Source organism: Hippoglossus hippoglossus, chromosome 12, assembly GCF_009819705.1.
Source record: "Hippoglossus hippoglossus isolate fHipHip1 chromosome 12, fHipHip1.pri, whole genome shotgun sequence".
NCBI lineage: Eukaryota > Metazoa > Chordata > Actinopteri > Pleuronectiformes > Pleuronectidae > Hippoglossus > Hippoglossus hippoglossus.
The window spans coordinates 15,299,731-15,322,640 of NC_047162.1; the positions used below are offsets into that span (position 1 = coordinate 15,299,731).

Genomic DNA, 22,910 nt, shown 5'->3' on the forward strand with positions numbered 1-22,910 from the left:
CCCGGTGTCACTCATCAGCAGCTCGTGCAGATCGGATCTGTTTTCTATAATTTTTTTGTAAATCTCATTCCATGTCTTCACTTCATCGGGAGCATGAGAAACACGGAGACTCACCGGAGGAAGGAGGCGAGGAGCCCGGTACAGGTGAGCAGGTTGGATTCATTTCTTTACATAAAAGTTTGTCAGAGAGAAGGAAACAGGTAGAGGGAATAAAATAAACAATTTTGACAGTTTAAAAAACTATTACTGTAAAAACTGAAGACCTTTATCATTTATTACTCATTTCTTGTCATCAAAAGATCAGTAGGTTATTTATTAGGTTATTGATCAGGCTGCAGTCATCTAACATTACATATTAAATGCAATGCACTTGTTATGATTTTTATGTTAACACTCTTAACTCATTAGTAGGTCTAATAAGGATATTTGTCATACAGTTTCATTTTAATCAACCACTTTTAATCCATAAAAAGGGGAAATTTAAAATACGTTTGATGGTCAGTATATTGTATATTGTATATGTGGTATTAGTAGTATGTATTTTGAGTTCTTAAATATGAATTATTATCCACTATCCTTCAGGGGCTGAGACTATCATACAGACAGAAATACAGTAGAATGTGCAGGTACATGCTTTAGAGAAGAAAACGTTATATTTGTGCACAAAATCAGCAGTTAAGCCACAAGCCGCAGTATTATAGTGCACATTAAGCGATACTTATACTTAGATTAAGTGCTTAAACTTTAGTTGAACTTCCTTTGGTTCACCAGGGTTTTTATTACTTGTTTTATGACATGACTTATGTCACTGGAGTCAGAGACGTGTGTCTATCTGAGAGCACGGATGAGTTAACAAACAGTGGGTGTGTGCAATAGGTGAAAAATTGCAGTTATGAGGAGAGTTCAGCAGCATCTTTCTGCTCATTCCTTGTTCATTGGGTCTTCGAGCCAAAACGTGTTGGACTTACAGTAAATAAGTTGATCTTTGTACGAGCGTTGCTGGAGTTTCTACCTCATCAGACGTTTTCCTTGCTCATCGCATGTTGGAAGCAGGTGAGGATGTGCCAAAATTCCACAGCATTCCTAGGTCTTTGTTTTTGCCGGCTGAGACATCCACGAAGAGATTAGCGGGAGCTTCTCCCAAAAACTTTAGTTGGCTGTCAGGACACATGCAAAGGTCAAGTACCCTGAAAACAGAGAACTCCCCAATGACATTTCATCGCTGACATGCTGCAGTTTCTCCTTTTCTGTTACTTGATGACAGTAGTTTGTCGTTTCTAATCTGTCATTAGAAATATGACGCTCATAGTTCATCAGCACACACATGCACACATACGATCTGTTGTTAATGTAAATGCACTTCAGGAGGGTAGTGGATTCTGCTGCTGCTGCTGCTGCTGTATTTGGCTGCTTGTCTGTTGGTTAAGCTTTGAATTGACTGTAAACATTGTACGGTCGAGTAAGATGTTCTGCTCCGACACACTGTGCTGTTTACACCATGTGAGCGTGTGTGTGTGTGTCTGCAATCGTTTTTCTTACCTCTTTAAACACTGACCTTTCATAGCCAGTAGAACTCGTGGAGACCAGAGTCCTGTCCTAATGAGGCAAAATGTCATAACCTGGCTCCTGGTTAAGTTTAAGGGTTAACATGTGATTGGTTGGGTAAGTTTAGGCAGTGAGGCATGAATTGGTCATGGTAACGTTTTGATTAGGCTGTCCACAAGGAATGAATGGAAGTTGATGCAAAATCCTAATAAGGGTAGATGCGCAAACTGTTATCGGTGTGTGGGTGTGTGTGTGTGTGTGTGTGTGTGTGTGATTTTATGCATCGCACTCCTGCCCCATGATTGGCTGATTGGTTTATTGCTAGAGGAGTGTTTCCATGTTTGTGCAGACGGACTCTAGTGTCTCTCTGTGAACTCCACCACATACACAGGACACAGTCAGTGCCAATAACAATGTTCAGGGAGATGCACATGGTCGCAAAGCCCCCCAAAAAAAAAACGAGGGCAACAAAGCTGAGCAAAGAAAAACAAACATACACATATTATCTGAGAAAGAATCTGCTGCGCTTCAGGCCGTCTGCAAGCGGAGGTCAGTGCTCTCAGTTCATTGGACCACTTCTCAACCACTGAACCCAGCGATGATGGATACTGAAGCCCGCCATTCACTTCAGCAATTTATTGATGAGGTGCAAACGATCAACATTTACACACACAGGTGATTTATCATCACACAGTGTTTGTGTTGAATTGTTAATCATTGGCACAGCATCCCATTCGGTTCAGTCACTGAGACGTGGCCCATTGAGTTATTTTTAACACGTAAACATCTGAGTAAGTAGGTTAAAGAAAAGATGGAGACATACAGAAACAACAACAGACAGAAAAGACATTATATAAAATAATTAAGTATAATGTATAATTCAAACAGTTTCTAAAATGTATATACAAGGAAAAAAGGTGATGCAAAATGGGCTAAAATAAATATTAAACGTAAGAAGTAACATTACAGTTTGTTGTTATGCGCAGGATGTGTTTGTAAACATGGCCTTATATAGTATATAGTGTAAAGCCAGTTTGTAATTATATTTATACATTGAAATGACATTATTATCTGGTGATATGGCTTTTTTCATTGGTACGTATATGATCAAAATGAAACGGCTGCTCAACACGACAACCATGACAACCCACAGCCGCTCCTGTTCTGATCGTGTGCCAGCCGTCTTTGCTAAAGCACCGAGTCTTACAGATATGAAGAGCGGATGACTTATACACAGAAAGACGGGTGCGTGCCTAAGCTCTCACATGGGATGTGACATTTTCAAGCAAATCTGAGGCTGCCGTGTCGTCAAAGCAACTCCCTTGGTTATTGTTTAAATCCCCTCTCTGGTAATAAATAAACTTTATTTCTTTCCCTTGTCGTGGCTCCTGTTCTCAGGAAGTCTTTTCCAAACCGGCGTTGGCTTGCCAACTTCTTTTGGCATGTCCCCATGCACGAAACATATTAAACTGCGTCGGCACCATGGAATCCTTTAAACACACAGCATTAGTCCGAATCCGCATTGAAAGTATGAAGCAACAGATCGTTCATCACTCAGCATCTCTGAGTTTCCCAGCCCGTGTGTAACCTCTGGCAGCAACTTGGCAGAACACAAAATAAATAAAAAAGCCATTTGTGAGCGGTTTTACCATCATTACAAATTTAATAGCACAAAAGGTTTAAATCTGGATAAAAAATTTAATCTCATTTTGATTATCCTGTGAGAAAAAAAACACCCGGCCTCATCTGGAAACTGAAACCATGTGGATCAGGCAGCGGCCAGTGGCATGAGAGCACTGGTCCGTTCCCAGGTATGAGCATCTGTAAGTGAATCAGGCAGGTGAAACAAACTGGTGTTGAGAGACAGCGAGTGTACTCCACTGCTTTCCCCCCCCCCCCGACAAATTAAGGTGAAGCTGGCTTTTATTTTTATTTTGAGGGGATCAGTCGCGCTCTCTGCCTTCACCAGGAAAGGTTATCTCCTCTCCCCTGCTACCGCCTGCTGTGCCGTCCTTATGAGCCACTCCCTGTAGACATTTAGGAGAGAGCTGCCGCCTTCAAGGTTAATTTTAGGCTGTCTGAACCAAAGCCAACTCATTAGCCTGATTCCCAGGGCTTGCCGGGCCTTATTCATTATCAGCGACACCTCACCCAGAGCAACATGTTTGTCTATACTTTTGCCTTTTTCGGTTATCGAAAGAGATTAGTAGTGCAGAAGTAAATTCCACACAATGTTGTCAACAAATATAAGCTCTTTGTTTTGCTCCTGCACAGTATGGAAATACCTTCTCTGTTTTTTTATATCGATATCAATCATGCCGTTTATTTTCATCCACTCTCCAGCTGTTTGATGTTCGTTTCACATTCTCCGACTTCCTTTTGCCACAGGCCGGGTTTCCCTTCGGGGCTCAGCATTATATAAATGGCAAAACGTATCTAAGCAGCGAGCCTGGCAAACATATCTCACATGCCAATAAAACAACACAGGGCTCAGTTCGCTCAAGTTCTTCTCCAGCTTCTAAAATAGTTTTGAAACTTTAACCATGGTGGGGTAGGGTAGCTGTCGGTATGTTTATCTCTTAATGCAGCTATAGAATTACAGTTCAGGCTCATGTTGGACGATCCTGAATCATTGTTGATGAGTTATTTCTGGACAGTTACTTAGTGAAAGAAGCAGAAAGCAGGACAAGGTAGTATCGTATTTTCTTTAGCGGAACAAGGAAGATTTTAACGAGTTGAACGGGATTAAATTTAACTATAAACAAACGTTACCCAGGTGGTTGCACGCCCCTTCTCTTCACAGTAGAAAACTAATTTCCATTTATGATATAATAGGTGAAAATTCTTCGATAAAACAAGTAGATCTGCATTATACCTTTTGTAACCCCCAAAACTCCCATGATCCCACACTGCGGCAAGACGTCATCAAACTAGGTATTTTTCTAATGTTTTGATGGAGAGACCCCTAGTAGGCAAAGTTAAATACCGTATGTGTAACTGTTATCACAGTCAATTTTTTGTATTTGAACGTGAATGAATGAAAAAGGTTTAACAACATTTCAACAGTTATTTAGATATTTAAAATACTTTAAATCGTGTTTTTTCGGCATAAGATCTTTATATGAAGAAGCTTTTTTATTTCTTGGCATTTAATTGTTCCCTTTGAATGTATTTCGTGCAGGAATTCCCAGCAGTGTGGTTGCAGAAAATATGAATGTGGACAGTGGTGCGATGAGAAAGTGGAAAACCGATCAGCATTAACTAAACCCGCAGGGAGGCACACACTATGGGATTCCTCCGGGTGGATGCTTCATTTCCTCAGCCTGCTTGTGTTTTGCATTGGTCCACACATAACTGTTTGTGTGCACATGTTTGTGTGATGCTCTCTTCGCTCTTCTTTTACCGCCGAGTTGGCACCGGGCCGAGGCCAGCGCGCTCAATTACCTGCTCACAAACCATTACCCTCAGCCACACAGCTTTATCCAGCAGACACGCTCCGCACTGCCTGGGTTGCATCTTGCTCCCGTGATGGGTGCAGCAGGCCAGAGAGTGAGTTACTTCACCTCTGTGAGTGCAAAGAAAAGTCAGGGGCTCCACAGCAAGATAGAAAGAAAGGGGAAACGAGGGGCTGTGGAATATTCGTGACACGTTTGAGTTAAACACACGTTTGACGTTTTGATCAAAATGCACATTTGTGGCTTTTTAAGAATATTCGCTATTGTGTATTTCAATGTTTTTTAGTTGTTACACTGGAAACAACTGAATGTACATGAAGGACAATGAAATCTTCCGTAGACCAGACGTCTCATTTCAGTTCGGCCTTTTGCGTTCTTTTATGCTCCGATGCTTATAACCTTTTTATGATAATAATAATTTTACAGTGAATCACGGAAAAAGTATTATCAATATTAATATTCTCAGTCCTGTCTCAGTGTCATCTTTTCAACTTTGTTCAATCCAAAGCCAGAGTTTAGGGTATTCCTGAGGATATTTGTAAAATAATTAACTTTAGTAATTTTGAACTTGGCAGAACTGAACCTATTTTTCAGCCACACTGCATGTTCCAGGAACGCTCTTTTTTAATTTCAGCTGCCAAATATGGTCTTTAAATGGGGGGGAAATATCTCCAGATGCAGCCTGGTTATTCAGTTGCTTGTTGCACAAACCAGTAGCGTATACAAATCCTCGAGATGAACTGTCCTGTTTGCACATCACGCAGCTCGAAAAGACACGAAGCCGACAAATGGAGCAGAAGCCTCGATGTTTCTTTCCCCCGAAAGTAGACGCTGGTTTGAGATAATGAGTTAATTCTCAGCAGACTTTGTCCATCAGGATGTGTCACTGCAGGAAAACTATTCCAGGCCAATGTGTCCCCAGAAGGTTCTGAAACAGTGAAACACTGGGAAACCAGACAAGGACGGGAAGTAAAGCAGGTACTTTTAAAGTAAAACAGGAAACAAAACAACCACCTCCACCAGCATTTCATAAAAGTGTAAAGATTCATTCCCAAAAACACCGACTGACCTAAAAGAATGAAAAAAGAAAGGAAAGACAGATCCAGGGCTTCTCTTCAGTGCCAGGCCGCTGAGGAGGAGATTCACTGTTGAAGAGGCAGAGAAACCAATTTATACACTCACAATAACCGGAAAGTAGAACAGAATGCAATACAGCTACACAGGGCTTTTTATTTTCCTGACTGTCTGGCTCTTATTGTGCTGTTCCCATCACTCGCTCCGTCTGCACACTCCGCAGGCATGCAATATACAGTAGGACGAGCAGGGAACACCAGATGAAGTAGAAGTGTGCAGGTCGTGGGGCTGATGTTTGAACTGGGCTATGTCTGGCTTTTATTACCTTGTTTGTGAGCACAATTACGCAAAAACTACAGATGGGATAACCAGGGAACTTGGTGGGAAGGAAGAGTTTGGTGTGAATTCAGATCAGGGGACAGATGCAGGATTTTCCTTGATTTCTAACAATGGATCTTGATGAGAGACATCTTTTAATCCCACCTTGAAATGTGTACTAATTAGAAGCTACTTCACAGACTCCACACACTTTTCAGTATAAGAGCGTCTGTCCCTGCATGTGTTGTTTTTTTTGAGAGCCACAATCTTCCCTGCTTAAGCTTTTAAAATTAGGACGATGGGCTGCAAACCATGATACTCCTCTGTCTCCTTGGCAACAGTATCAGGGATGACTCCTCCACATACAGACAAACAAATATGCATGTGAGCGCACACACACACTCACGGTTCAGCCCTCTTACAGTCTGAGGTGTGAGATTATGTGAGATCTAGGCCTATTTACCTCCCACCTGACGAAGTTCTTTTGCTGCATTTAACACAACAGTGTTTAATTGAATGAATAGAGGCAACCTCTGAATTGAATTCGTCTTCTCCTCTTCGTAGAGATTTCCCTCTGCCGTCTCCGTCAGATGCTTTCAAATCACTGTTTCAATCACTGCAAACAAGATTTGGAACCTAAACATTGTCATAAACAGAGCAGAGGTAGATTTTCAGATGTGAATCAGGTAGATCAGAGTGAGAATCTTCTAATTACAGCTCATGTTAGATGAGTCAGTCACACCTCCTACACATGTCTATCTATGTATCTATGTATCTATGTATCTATGTATCTATGTATGTATGTATCTATCTATCTATCTATCTATCTATCTATCTATCTATCTATCTATCTATCTATCTATGTATCTATCTATCTATCTATCTATCTATCTATCTATCTATCTATCTATCTATCTATCTATCTATCTATCTATCTATTAACATAGTATTTACAAATATACATATAGCACAGTCAGATATAATAATGTGTCTTAACTTGAATTTGAGCTGATCTCTGTTGCCAGTCTTTGTTAATCCTGGCTTGATATAGTCTTTATCTCTGGATTGTGAAAACTGCAGCTCGAGCTGACCTGATCGAGTCGGGGGAGAGAAAACTAAACAAGTTTAAACTGAACCCAATGTTTTTTCCCCGATAACAGGCACGTGCAGTGTAAAACTCAAGTAGATAGCCAAGCCAATGGGACCGAATCCAACCGAAGTCCAAATATACTTTCAAAGTTCTTGTCCGAACCCGGCCTGATTAGCCAGGACCCCAATTTATTATCATGGTTTTATCAAAATGGTAATCTGTTAATCCATGCAGATTAATCATATCTCTACAACTATTCGACAAAAGACCATGAAGCAACCTGTCATCGTCCTCCCCACTGCTCTGTGGAGTTTTTCAATCAGCTCCTCGTCTCTCAGATGTGAAATGGACACGGTGAGCTGTGAAAACTCGCCTCCCTGGACACACATCACAGGAGAAAACCACAGAAACCTGTCAGAAATATGGCTCCTGTCCCTTCTCGCCCTCTCTCTATTTCCTTCTTTCAATCCTCTTTCTTCCTTTGCTTAGAAATACACATCAGGCTAATATCTTCTAATTCCTGACAGAACCATGTAACCGAGTGAACAATGAGTAGGAGGGTAGGTGGTGTTGTCCAGTGATGATGATAGTGTGTGTGTGTGTGTGTGTGTGTGTGTGTGTGTGTGTGCGATGAGAGAGAGAGAGTGAGAGAGAGAGAGAGAGAGAGAGAGAGAGAGAGAGAGAGAGAGAGAGAGAGAGAGAGAGAGAGAGAGAGGGAGAGAGAGAGAGAGAGAGAGATGATAATGCTGATTACAATTTCCTCTACGAACCATTTAAGATGCAGCAATCAGTCATTTTTGTGCTATTTAAAACTGGGTGTTGTAATGAGAAAGCAAAGCTGAATCCAATTTGTGCCCCATTGTTCAGCTGAAAGATTCCCTCAGCAACTCGATGACTTAAACATATATTTGCCATGCGTGTATCAGTCTTTTGTGTCCCAATCGTTGACGAATCACTGAATCTGCCTTTCGGACACAGACCGTGATGCCCGAGGGATGAGGGGCCCCCGAGTGAGGCCTCAATGTGCTTCAGATTAGGTGCTGGTTAGATCCCATCACATGAGGTATGAAATTAAGGAGGATTTGATCAACTTTCTCTTCTCAGGCTTCACAAAAACTACATCCGTCACATTTCATAGACGTCATCGAGTGCAAATCGTGTGCAACTTCAAACTTCAAACTGTACTGAGGTTGTGCGCCATTATCCTCATTTGTACAATTCCTGTGTCTGAGAGAGGGGTCACTTAATTGGATCTGAACGAATCTATAGAGAACTTCATAGCCCTCAATAGAGTTGATAAATCCCCATAAATAAGTCCTCAGATCCAGATTTGGACCCTAGGACATTATTGATAATGTTAAAAAAACCTTTTGACAGGCCTTTGTCCGGATGAATGCCAAAAGTTAATGGGTTCGTCTTTGGACCATAATTTCTATGTTAACATATTCACAAACAAACTAACCAACAGTCAAGGGTAAAAACATAACTTTCTTGGTGAATCACCTGATTCTATAGTTTAGAGTAAGTTTCCTCACAAGATAATCATGCAAATGTCAATGTTTAGGCTTTGTCTCTAATTCCTTGGTTGATCTGGTCGATGGGAATCGCTGCAGGTGAGAAATCATAAAACATCTCTGTTGGTACTCAACAAATAAAGATGGTGGTGGTGGGGAAACATTACATCTACGCCCAGGGGCCCTATCATTGTTTAATCTGTTCATGGTCCACATGCGCTCAGAAATGAACATAAATTCTTTCAGGCCCTATACAGATGGTATGTAAGCTTCTCGGCCAAGTACAACGGGGCTTTGGTGTTCTCTATCAGGGTTGTGTCATCTCTCCGCTGTCCTCGAGAAAAATGAGCATGTTGATAGAAAACAACCTGAACTTTCCCTTGTTTTGATTTCGCTTTTGGCTCGATTGTCATTACTTAAAAAAAAAGTGCAACATATTTTCACAACCCAGTGTTATGTATATGTGGAAGGAATTATGTCTGCACCGGTCAGAAACTGGAGAAGCTGTCAGGCCTTGTCAGCTCTTTTTGGCTCAGGGGACCAGCAAACAAATCAAAACCAGTCTCGCGGACCTGGACTGCAAGTGTATTAACTCTAAACTGAGATAAGTCAAACCGTTCCGTGCCAAGATTCAGTCCAGTGAATGATGAATGATTACACAACGGACAAAAGTAAACCTACACCTGGATAAAGTGATACACAGACATGTCGAGCTGTAAATAGCGGCCTGTCTGCAGGAAGTTGGCAGCAGTCTGTTGGGCGATGATAATAACCCTCGAGTGCGATAAGGCCAGACAGCTGTTAAAAGCGGAGATGCAGCATATGTTGTTAAGAGGTCCTTAAAGCTGATAAGGCATCGACAGTGCTGTGGTGATGAGAGTCTCTCTGCTGCTCCTCAGAATCAGACACTTGGTCTGAAGTGACTCGACTCCAGTCGCTCTCATTTCCTGTTACACTGATCGAATTTGTCGAAATCCCCTCGGTTATTCTAAAAATAGAGGGAAGCAGCGTTCACTTATCTCATCTTGTGCTAATAGGTTTCTATGTTTAGCTATGTGAGCTTCATGATTCTCAGGCTGGTGGTCCACTAACTTACAAAACAATACATATACAGTATATTTACAGTATAATACAATATTTCTATCAGCAAGCTACCTGTGCTAGGTGTTTAGTTCTAAATGGCAAATGTTAACCTGCTGCTAAACATTCACCTGTATTGTCACTGTGAGAATGTTAGCATGGTGGCGTTAGCATTCAACTTAAGGCGACACTACTTCTGATTTTAGCCTTATAGAGCTGCTAGCATGGCTGCTAACTCACACAAAGTACTCACGCAATGCTACTGAAAGCTAAAAATGGCAAGTGGCAACTGAGAATCAAATCTGCACGACAAAAACTGTAATTATATTCCATCAACAAACCTTTTTAGAAAAAACTAAATCATAAGAAGCTGAATACTTATCAGAGTCAGAAGTTATAAATTTGACTGAACTTGGTCAAGGTGAACAATGACCCAGAGTTGAGGCTTTAACCTCCTTCATCTGTTTAGACTCATCTTGCTACCGCAGGCTGTTGTTGGTAAAATCTATCTGTTTACCTTATTTACCAGGTTAAATATGGGCTGCAGGGTCAAACAGTCTGACCTTTAGAGCGGGAGAATCTCCACCAGCCCCAGAGGTGCAGTTCAGCAGCTGGTATCTGATCTGTGATCTCTCCTTTCGCAAAGGGAAGAAGAAATGAGAATTTCTCTTTTGGTTCTCACTAAAGCATGGTGTTATTATTGCATTACAAAGACAAACTAACACACTGATGGAATCTGGCAGACACAGCTGCTGCCTGTTGCAGCCCATTTGCCCTATAAATATCACACGCTTTCATGCTGTGATCCAGCAATTTATTTCAGGCGCAAATATTAGATTTTTGGTGTTGGATAGACAAACAATAAGAAATCCAACCACTTTGTACGTGCAAGCTGGATACTATTTTCAGAAAAGCGAAGACTTAGTGTGTGTGTGTGTGTGTGTGTGTGTGTGTGTGTGTGTGTGTGTGTGTGTGTGTGTGTGTGTGTGTGTGTGTGACAGGGCCAGAGCATGGGGTGATGAGGACTCTCCTCTGCTGACTTCAATGCAGATGACCAGTGATGGCCACAGCATCACCTCAACAGTAAGTAAATAATCCAAACTCTGTTATATATTTTTTTTAAAAGGTCCCAGTTTATAAAAAGTAATTTCCGTATCATTGTCCACAACGCAGTAGAATAGGAGTTTGATTGTAAACAGAACTGGTCTTATTTAAAGTGGTAATTTCAAATAATTTTGATAAATAATTATTGAGTGAAGTTATCGTTTAAAGAGGAGGTTGGGCTGGATGCATGGGTTAACCCACCATCTGACCATGATAACATAACTTTAACCAAGCAGTTTCATTTGCCAAATCCTAGGCGTAAAGAAAAAACCTCTTTCACATGAGAAGATTCTAAATAAGTGCGGAATTTCAAAGTACTTACTGACTAAGCTGTTTTTATATATTTTTCTTACTGCAGTTTGTTGGATGACATAATAAACACGGGACAACAACAACAGGAACAGCAGCAGGAATTCCAGAGCTCATTGGAGACGATCGTTCTCACCATCTTTCTCTCCATCGTTATTATCATGACGGTGTTTGGCAACCTGCTGGTCATGGTGGCGCTCTGCAAGGACAGACATCTACGGTGAGCCCACTGGCTTTTCACCAACTCTGTGCCAGACTATAAAACAGACACATGTTGTACTGGCAGATCTGGTCGGGCGTGATATTAAGTTTCAAGTCACATTGCAATAGTTTCTGGGACTTTTGAGATGAAAACAGAGATGGGTTTCAGAAACTAATAAAAAAAATGCCAAGGCACTCACATTACAGAGTTTCCCCGGAAACATCCTGTAAATATGTAAGTTTAAAAAAAATAAAAGTAAGACAGACTGATCAGTGGACAGAATGAGCGACAGCAGCTTTAAAGTTAAGGCTTGTAAGATGTGAGCCATGATACGATAGTAAAACATACAAATCGTACACCATGAACTGGTCATTTTAACAGTGACTTCTAACTTGTCTCCTCTGGCTCTCAGGAAAAAGAAGACCAACTACTTCATCGTGTCGCTGGCGTTCGCCGACTTGCTTGTGGCGCTGGTTGTGATGCCCTTTGCTGCCATTGAGTTGACCACCGGCCAGTGGCGGTACGGAGAGATTTTCTGCCTCGTCCGAACATCCCTGGACGTCTTGTTAACTACAGCATCCATCCTGCACCTGTGCTGCATTGCACTCGACAGGTTTGTGAGAGACGACGAAGGATTTGAACCGTCTTCATGGGCTTTGATAAATTACCCTTTGTTTCAGAGATGCATATCAGACCCTGAGATGCAAACTTGAGTGTGTGTGTGTGTGTGTGTGTGTGTGTGTGTGTGTGTGTGTGTGTGTGTGTGTGTGTGTGTGTGTGTGTGTGTGTGTGTGTGTGTGTGTGTGTGTGTGTGTGTGTGTGTGTGTGTGTGTGGGTGTCTGTGCGTGTGTATAATTCCAGGTATTATGCTATCTGCTGCCAGCCACTGGTCTATAGACACAAGATGACGCCGGTGAGAGTGGCAGTAATGCTCGGCAGCTGCTGGCTCATCCCCACGTTTATCTCCTTCTTACCCATCATGCAGAGCTGGAACGCCATCGGCATCGAGGACATTGTAAGTCCTTAAGATCAGGAGCCACGCAGGCGGGAAAGCAGTGAAACAGTAATGAGCTTAAAGATCTTGGTATTCTTATAAAAAAAAAATTACATTACAATCCTGCATCAACGAAATATATAATGTGTTTTGACAAAGTTTCCCAGCGAAGAGTTCATATACCTCCCTGAAACGCCCTAAAGAGAGAGATGTTCTTTCCGTGGGGGCAAACGCAGCTGAAACCTCTCCAACCTAATATTCTCTGTTTCTAATAACGTCTCCAATCCCTCGAAACAATGACACGGTAATGCAGTGATCACAAAACAATTCCATTCCCCCGTGGAGGCTCTCTCGCTGCGAGCGAAGACGGCACTTCAACGAGCATTTTCTGCTGGTTTGGATATGTTTTGACGTGAGGTTATTTCAGAGCCGCCTTGAAATGAGCTGCAGGACTCCCAGAGGCAGGCGGCGAATAGATGAATTTATTCAGCCACGCTTAATGAAATACACGGCTCTTTCGGTCAGGCCGCATCCAAACAATGATCTTTTTTCTTTCTTTTTTTTTATCGCTGCCTTCAAGTGATATGTCACAGACAAAATTGCAAAGGAATTGAAATGACTTGTGTGCGCACATTTAGGCTGTAGGTTTCAGTTCGTTATTTTATATTAGTGATGTTTGTTGTTCATTTTTCTTTAAAAAGAATTCAAAAAATGTTCCAACGCACTTTAGTTTTGCCCCAAAAAGGAATTGTTTTAAACTGACACTTCTTCACACTGAAGCTGCCGCAAAGCCACAAGAAGTGATTCAATAATTGTGACCTTTACGGCTCTGACTAATGGAAAGAAAGTCCTAATGCTTAACATCGTACCTATTTCTGATTCTGGTGAATGCTTTAATACCCATAAATCTTAAATTATGTTCTGTTTGTTCTATTTTTGTGTCTGTTTCTCTTCTTCCGTCCAGATTGAGGAGAGGCAAGCCTTGACGGGAGGCTCCAACGACACCAGCTGTGTGTTTCTGGTCAACCAGCCTTACGCCCTGATCTGCTCTGCTGTGGCTTTCTACGTCCCGTTGGCCCTCATGGTCCTGGCCTACCAGCGAATCTACGTCACTGCCATGAGCCACGCACGACAGATCGAGACGCTGCAGCGCGCCGGCTCGGCCCCCATCAGTGGGACGGCTCCGGTCATCTCTGTGAGGTCCTCCACTTCCTCGGATCCCTCAGAGCACTACCGTCTTCGGACAACATTGATGTCCTCCTCTTTGGAGCAGGCTCCCATAGCGAACAGCCGCATGCGCGTTGAGACCAAGGCGGCAAAGACGCTGGCAATCATAATGGGCTGTTTCTGCTTATGCTGGGCGCCGTTCTTCATCACCAACGTGGTGGACCCCTTCATTCATTACTCAGTGCCCTGGCAGCTGTGGACAGCCTGGCTGTGGCTCGGGTACATCAACTCAGGATTGAACCCGTTCCTGTACGCCTTCCTGAACCGAGCGTTTCGGAGGGCGTTTCTGGTGATCCTCTGCTGCGGGGACCAGCGGTATGCACGGCAGGGAAGCTACTCCTATAGACAAACACGTAGACCGTGCTCTCCCACGTCGGTCAACGGCACATCTATGGCACTGAGGTAAGGTCACAACCAGTTTCTGTGAATGTTTGCTCCATCGTTCTCTCAATGGACTGAAGCCATTGAGGCAGATGTGTTTTCCTAGTCATGGTTCAAGCTCTATTTGGGTTTGGCACGATCACCTTAATATTTTGACTTCGCACGGTTGGCCTGTTGAAACAGAAGACACAGCATGTTTCTTACTAAGAGCGGATCTGTAATGTCATCGTCACAATTAGGGGAAAAGCCATTTTGTTGCACTGATGACGAACGACACAATACCTTTATCCTGCTGTGACGTACAGTAGATGTGTGAGTAAACAGGTCTGGGAGAGTGAGCTGGCCTTTCTGTTAAAAGTCCAGCAAAGAAGAAACCAAGGCCTCAGGTCGGGAACAAGGCTCATTTTTCTCTCCCTGCAAAGAGAGATGGATGCAACGTACCTTCCTATCACGGTCAGCTAGGTGCCAATGGGCTGTCTCTTTTCTTTGTATTTTCTTTGTCTGTCTAGACAACAGATTTGACCTTTATCTGTTCCTTTGTTTCCAGTTTGACACCATAAACACTGGACCAAAAGAGCTGCTGCATGTGTCACAACAAGGAGACACACTGTTTACATTACTGATTGGATCCATGTATTCATTTAGATCTTTCCTTAATTTAAAATAGTAAAAATATTTAGCTGATTTGTTTCCAGCGACCTCACATCATGGCGCGTCAGTACAGACAGGAAGAGAAAACATCACGCCTTGGTGCAGCCATCATCTTATATGAATGAAGCAATTCTTTTTAATTTAGGCCATGTTTCTTACCCTTAAGTGTAAATAATAGATGTGGACATGCTGTGTCTCATCTAGAAACACTATTCATTGTCAAAGCAGCGGCGGTGCTCTGCATAGTGAACATTTTAGCAGGAAAACATGAAAATTGTCCCGGACTTTGACTCGCAAAGGAATCATCAGCTATGTGATTCTGCTGCTCGTAAAATATGACGTAAGGTTTGGTTAGTAAATAAAACCAGAGCTGTAACTATAAACTATAAACCTTCATCGTAATAAGAAACAGCTGCAGCTGGATGAAGACATGAGGCAACACTTGATATTTACTTTAGCAGTTCATCTTCCCTTCAGAATAAAAGCAGTGACTTGAATCTAAAGTGTTCATCATATTTTATTCAGGCCTTTGTTATGTTAAGTAATGAATATTGAAATATGTTTCAGCGGTAGCATGTATTTTTCATTGCGAAGCTAGATACTTAGTTAGCGACATGGCTCGAGCAATGTCAGTCTGTTGGTTCACCACGTAGACTGAATATAAAGATGGACGACACACACACTCTTGATTGCCCCCTGGTGGCTGGCTGCAGCATCTACCTCGCCTCCTCCATGTTAGCGGATGGGACATGGACCAAAGTTTGTCTTGGTTTGATCATTTTGGTTTTAATTAGTCATTTGATGCTATAAGAACGGGGTTAGACGTCATGATTGACAGGGATACATCTATATATACAGTAAATGGTTCCAGACTGAAATACATCAACAACATCGATAAACTGCCATGAAAGTTTGTGCAGACATGTTGAATACCTTTGTTTTATCACAACACTCGGACATTCCCATTGGACTAAACCGTTCACCTGGTTAATTAAAAAGTTAGCATGCCAACACTCTGAGCTAATACACTGAGCTTTACATTGTAAATATCAGATCTCAGGTGGGTTTCCATTATTATCCAGTGTTATCCCTGACTGTCTTTTTTGCTTTTGTTAAGCCCTCAGTAAAAAACTCACGCCTGCTCTCACAAAATGCGTGTTGGATTGAAAAAAATATTGCCGTTAAAGTTATGAATCATCTTAAGTTGTTATTCTGAGCGTAGAGTCATCTGAGCTGTTGAAAGAGTAAAAAACATCTGGTGGAATACATTACATTTTTCAAAAATATTTACGCACTGGCATCTTTAATGGAATTTGAATGTATAATATCCCATAATAGTCCAACAGGCTTTTCTCTGTTAAAGTGGGTTAATGATGGTGGTTTAGCTGATGTCTGTGTTTGTGCTCCTTCGAGTGCGGAGGATGATGGAGGAGGTGACCTGCTTGCATCTGCACTGTTTAACTTTAACACAAGTACTTCGCCTCCGGATAGAAACAATAACGATCACACACACACACACACAGACACACACAGACACACACACACACACACACACACACACACACACACACACACACACACACACACACACACACACACACACACACACACACACACACACACACACACACACTCACTCACACAGATAGATACACAGCTGATAATTTATTTCATACAGAATAGGCACAGGCTGATGTGAGTGAGACTGTGGTGTGATAACTTGTGATTGTCTCACGCTTGTGTTTACGACACACACAGTGGGAATATATACACACATATAAACACACACTTTAATGCTTAATGTGCACCATTCTCTTCTGCTTTAGCTGTTACTTCTGTGGTGTTAGGCTTGTGCATGTGTGTGTCTGCGGGAAGGGGTTTCAGTGATGTGTGTGCAGTCTGTGTGCATTTTTCTGGACTTCCTGTCTGTGTGTGTAGGAAACAGAAAGACAAACAGTCTTAGCTCCGATCTGATATCCTGTCTCGAAATCTGTCGGACAGAAAACAGATTCAGACGATCAGATTACGACTGGCAGGACACTGGAAAACTGAAATGACTGGAGGAATCCTGTCGAAATGTTTTCGTCAGGGAGCTCCGGCTGCGTCGAGACGATGTCTGTGGGCAGGTGGCATGTGTGTGTGTGTGTGTGTGTGTGTGTGTGTGTGTGTGTGTGTTGTGTGCGAGTGTGGTTATTGTGGTTTTCTTTGAAGATACAAACAAGTGTCTTCTACATTTGTACAACTTGGCTCTGAAAAAGGAATATTTCTCTTAAGATAAACACATTTGTGTATTATGTCTGTAACTAAATTACACTGTAACATTTTCATTATTTTTATTTCTTTATTTAATCATGTGGCTCAAGACCACAATGACATAACACCTGACAGTTTTCTCCAAATGTTAGTTTAAAAAGAACCTCATTAATATCTCGTTCAGCAAAACGTCTCTTCCTCAAGTCAAACAGTTTTATAACATTTTAAATTTGTATAACAAATTAATTTGAGATGGGATGAAAGATTATTAATAATAACATCACCCAAATCCTTAAGCTGTTCTTCAGAGTGGTCCTGACAACACAAACACACACACACACAGACACAGACACACACACAGTCGCAGTGGATAGTAGACACTTGTTTGTGATTAGAGTCATAACAAAGAGCTTGTGTTGTGCCCACTGTTGGAGAAGGAAGAATCTGAAGCATCTCAAACAGGTTCAAGCTGTTGAGTAAATACAGTCGCACCGTCCTGTGTGTCCTTGTGTTGCTCCAGTCAGGAGATGCTCTGTTTTACTGTGTTCTGTCTGAAAGCTAATGGCCACATGAATCAGACGGTGTGCAGCTGACTCCTCGGAGATGAATAACACTTTTGTCATTCAGCTCAACACAATCTCAAACACTTACAGGAGTGTGGGGTATTGAGGAAAAACCAAAACCAAGACATCATGTCCACTGTTGGTAGTGAAGCTTAACTTGTGAAACTCATGTGTAACAGTAATGAATTCACTGACATTTTTTCATTCCTAAGTATTTCAATTTAAAATTCATTATAATAAACTTTTATTTAATTATACAGCACTTTTCTTCTCGGAGAAAAGATTTAAGAGACACTAGCAAGAACAAAAGTAACGAAGCCATAAAATCCAGCTCACTTCAAACAGCCAAAGTCCCACCATCATATTAAGGAATAGTTTGGGATTTTGGAAAATATGTTTCTTCGCTTTATTCCCGAGGGTTTGACCAGAAGACTGATGTACGAGGAGGATTAACATTTAGAATGAAGACATAAGAGAAGAGTCAATCTTTTCTATCTAATTCTCAGCCAGAAAGTGAATAAATTAACAGAATGTAAACATCAAGCTCACGATAAACACGTCCTTTCCAATGATTCTCAGGCAGTTATTAAACTCTCTCTCTCTTCAGTATTAACCCAGTCATCTGAAACCGTGACTTTTGAGTCTCACGAGTTTAATCTCCCCTCTGCTCGTCTGTACTTTCTCTGTGATTATCTCAGCTCTGTCATCTCCACTTCTTTCCAAGCAGCTGACATCAGGACCCAAACCAGCGTGGGCAGAACGTGTGAGGTTCAGCTCAAAAATAAAAAAGCACGGGAGTGAGTTGAACGAATGTGAAAGGTGCAGTTTAAGTGGGATTAATGTGCACATATCACATTCTGGATCAAACACGAGTAGCCTACCTTTTACGGGCAAAAATGTACAATAAACGGGTGAACTTTAGAAAAAACGGTGCAGCTATAGTTCTAATATAAACCCCCCTTCCAATAACAAGCCATAACTCTAAATGTCAAACTCTTCCTGTAGCAGTTGATCAGGTTCAGTGGGATCTGTCCTGGTTTCACTTTCATCACGCGTCCGGTTGAATTCCTTGAATACAGCCGAGCGGCGGTCACTGTTATCAGCCGCGCACGGTCACTGGGCTTGTTTGGGTGATTCTGGCAGCGATGCCAAAGCAAAGTTATCTGTGTGTGGATATTTTCTGATAACTTCTTATTACATTCTGAATGTTTCTGTGTTTTGATGATTGAGATAAGATAAAAACGTTCGGCTCCATGTAGGGACGTGATGTGGAAGAAAATGAAATGAATTATAATAATTACATTGAGGGTCACTCCTGATGATGTCAGTGATGTCACTAAGGTTATTTCAGCTTTGGGGCGGGAGAAAGACAAACGCACATAAAGTGAGAAGTTTGGAAGATGAAGGCATTTATTTACCAGTCAGGGAAGGTCTATCAAAAAGATGCTACCACGTTGCATTATGGGAAAATGTAGGATCCATATATAAAATATAATAAAATAGACAATAAAATAAATGATATATATATAAATACAGAATAATACACCTTCCTCTACAAACAGTATATTATGGGCAGATAATTAAGTGCAGTGGCACAGGATGATTACACAGGAAGGATTATATTGCATTGAATAGTTATAATTGTATCAGTATATATATATTGTATAGAGTAAAGTATAAAGTATATATATATTTTAAGTTTTTATCATAATTTGTTTTATAGGAATACAATACACTAAATCAGTGAAGCAACCCTCTGATATACTAGTGACACTTTGTAAACTGTGTAAATGTACAAAATGTGTGAATGTGAAGCAGAACACTGGTGGAAACATGTTTTATTGACCAGACACTTGGTTTAGACAGACAGGCGGGAGAAGTGTAAACACTCCAGGTTGTGATTTATTATGAGACCTGTATGATTTATTATTGTTTGATTGAACCCTGAAATTCTCCAGCTGCTCCTCTCTCTTCGCTCTATTTCTTTTTTTTACTTCATCTCTTGTTTCTTTGATTCTTTTTTGTTGAACATTGACGTGAAAGGTTCGTCTTGTTTCTATAATCACCTTTAATTTCTCTTAACTTCTAATCTGCTACTCATCTTGTTGCTGTCTTGACCAACATGATTTTGGATTTTCGGGGAAGACAAAGATTGGAATTATGTTCAGGCCTTCCCTGATTTTTATCCCAAAGTCCATACCGATTGGTTCCTGTTCCACTTTTCACTGCTGTCGTGCCACTTCCTCCTCAGTTTCTTTTTCTGGATGTCCCGAACTCTTCTGTGATTCTAAATGAAACCCTCCCTCGGTCTCTTCATCTCTCTGTGGCCTCGCTTCTCTGTGATTGGAAACTTGTTTCCTTGGTGACAAATTGAACCGTGGAAAGGACCCACCTGGGCAAATCAGCTCCATGAAATTCAGTTAAGGCGGCAGTCTATTTTCTGAGAGGGCTTTGTGTCTTCTCTGTAAATATGATGTTGGGGCAGTGAGGAGCTTCTGGGTGTTACTTCACCGACTTGAAACTCAGACTCCGCAGTCAGCCTCTAAACAAGAGTTAGATTAGTTCTAAAACAGCATTTATCCTACATTATCCTTCTCTGTGTTATAGTTACAAGCTGCGTATGTCCTGGCAAATTGGAAGAAAACAATAGAGAAAAGAAAGAACAACCTTTTCCTGCTAATAGATGTACTAAAGTATAGTGGTTACAATAGACAGGAAATAAAGAATGTTTTCCAAAGAAGAAAAACAGATCATGAAGAAATCCAATTATTTCTATTCAGAGCTTGAGGCTAAAATGTTCAATTGTATACAACAAATGATAAATGACTAATATAGGGCAACATGACTGTCATGTATCTGGGATAAAGAATAAAAAAAAATATGGAAAATAAGGAAACATACAGGAGTTGATTTCACAGAATCGTGGGCCTGATCTCCTGCAGGACTTCACCTCAGATGACTGTCGGCCCGACAGAGAGATGGAGCAGGGAAATAAGTCCTAACTTCATTTCTGTGCTGAAACATTACGATTGAACTTTTGTATCAGATCTCTTGCCAGGCCTCCTCTGATGGGGCTTCTGAGGACTCTGTACTATCACAGTTTCCCATCGCTCTGTGAGCTCGGGCTCCGCTCGGCATCACCGAGACTGGTTTAGTGTGCATTGTTTTTCCAGATCATGTCACGAACAACACACGGGTGTGATCGCATCTCGAAACAGATACTGGAAATGTTGCTTTCTTTGACGACGCATCTCCACTTCCTCTCTTCCACTATCCAGAGATGAAGCCAAAATATCCCAGATACGAGCGCCCACGTCATTTGGGGCCACAGTCTGATCAGTAACGAGTACATCTATTTATTTTTACGTAAAAGCAGAATAAATGCGCCTTAAAATGGAGAAGGTGGGGTTTATGACCTATTCTGCAGCCAGCCACCAGGGGGCGATCGAGGCGCTTTGGCTTCACTTTTGGGGAGCTGCCACGTCGTCTATCTTTGTATAAAATCTATGGTAAAATGGACAATAACTTGTTTTATGTCTTATTTACATGAGCTGCCAATCAGACAGGAGCATCAATCTCCTTTTACCCATAAACCCTTGTGTTTTCACATTATTTCCTGTAGTTTTGTTTCTATCATATTCTCATTCCTGTCATTTTTGTTGCTGCTTTATTAAAATTTTTGCGAAGCCCTGGTTCAGAAACCTGCTGGAGTCAGAATGACGGTCGTGCAGTGTATGTAACAGGAGCAGTTTGTGTGTGTTAGAGGTGTGTTTGTGTACATGTATGTGTGACTTGCCTCGTCGGACGCCCATATGTCGCTGGAGAGCATATGTTCAACTTTACAACAGTGCAATTGAGTTTCAGTGGCCACGCACTTGCCAGAGATCTCTAGTCAATCTTTAACCGCTGACCTCGTCGTAGCTTCGGGTGAATCGCATACTTCACATTTCTCCGTCTGCACAAAGGAGAGGAAAGTAATGGTCTCCTGCCTGATACCGAAGATAGACGGGCTCAGTCTAAATCTGGCATGAACGCGGGCGCTGAGCGTGTACATTGTGCAGAGCTGATATTAAATTCGGGGATGAGGTTCAGGCATTCTTAGGATTTGTTTGTTTCATTTGCTTTCATTGTTCTGATCATGTGTTTTTACTTTAAATTCCCTCTGCGGAGAAAATTTCCCCCAAAGGAGCGATGAAGATTTAATTCAGTTCAATTCGGTTAAATTGTTTCTTTGGAAACCGTTTGGATGTTGTGTTCTCAGTTAGAGCTTCAGTAGCCTCTCCCTGCACGGCAGGCATTAAATATGACTTTACTGCCCCATGTTTCTGCATGCATGCGTGTGTGCGCGTGTGCGTGTGTGTGTGTGTGTGTGTGTGTGTGTGTGTGTGTGTGTGTGTGTGTGTGTGTGTTTTCTAGCTTGTAAAATGTACAGTTAGATAAATGGGCTGGAAGAAATTCTTTCAGGAATCTCCACAAATAAGGACATGTGAGAAAATGGGATTCAAGGTGATGACCTCTGTAACTAAACCGCTGCTTTTGAGTCCAGTTAAAATCTTGGAGTGGAATTGGGTCACATGTCTAAATATATTCCCCTCTGATATCCCACCAAAAGTTAAATCTGATTTCCCGAGTGGTTAAACGAGCTGCACAATGAGTCCGTTTGTCACCTGAGGTTAAAAGTTCACTGTGTTAGATTTAGGTGAATGTTATTTACTGGCAGAAATTGAATATGAAACAATCCTTGTGATGTTTTAACTTGTGTGTTTTGAGCATTTTGAGCGTGTTAGCATAGCATGTAGCCTAAAGCTTGCCTAGCCAGACCCAAACCATAACGATTTTTCATTGGCCAAACATTTTGAATAACGTTGGCTTGTGCTTCTCCTCAAGTTTTAAAGTAACGGAAATCTTTAACGTGAAATTGTACATAATTCCCGGAAGATGCAGTTTGATGAATTCTCAGAGATCAGTTCTCTATTGTAAGTTAAGTATAGACATAATATATTTTAGATGACCTGACAGTTTTAAAATGATACGACGGTGATGCAGACATGGAGGACGATGCTAAACAGGGTCACTTCACAGATCTGATCAGTGTCATACTTCTCTTATTACACTGTGTCAGTATTAGGATGCGACTGATGTTCCCTTTT

General features: G+C 41.5%; 1 protein-coding gene across 1 annotated transcript in view; it reads left to right on the top strand.

Moving 5' to 3' along the window:
• The window catches only part of si:dkey-247m21.3 (5-hydroxytryptamine receptor 4), a 31,541-nt gene continuing 8,631 nt past the window's right edge, over positions 1-22,910 (top strand). Inside the window, exons 1-6 of the mRNA XM_034601320.1 lie at positions 1-144; positions 11,078-11,159; positions 11,539-11,709; positions 12,104-12,304; positions 12,553-12,706; positions 13,650-14,314. Coding sequence (XP_034457211.1) covers positions 11,137-11,159; positions 11,539-11,709; positions 12,104-12,304; positions 12,553-12,706; positions 13,650-14,314 — 1,214 coding nt within the window. The 5' untranslated portion in view covers positions 1-144; positions 11,078-11,136. The remainder of the gene's footprint in view (positions 145-11,077; positions 11,160-11,538; positions 11,710-12,103; positions 12,305-12,552; positions 12,707-13,649; positions 14,315-22,910) is intronic.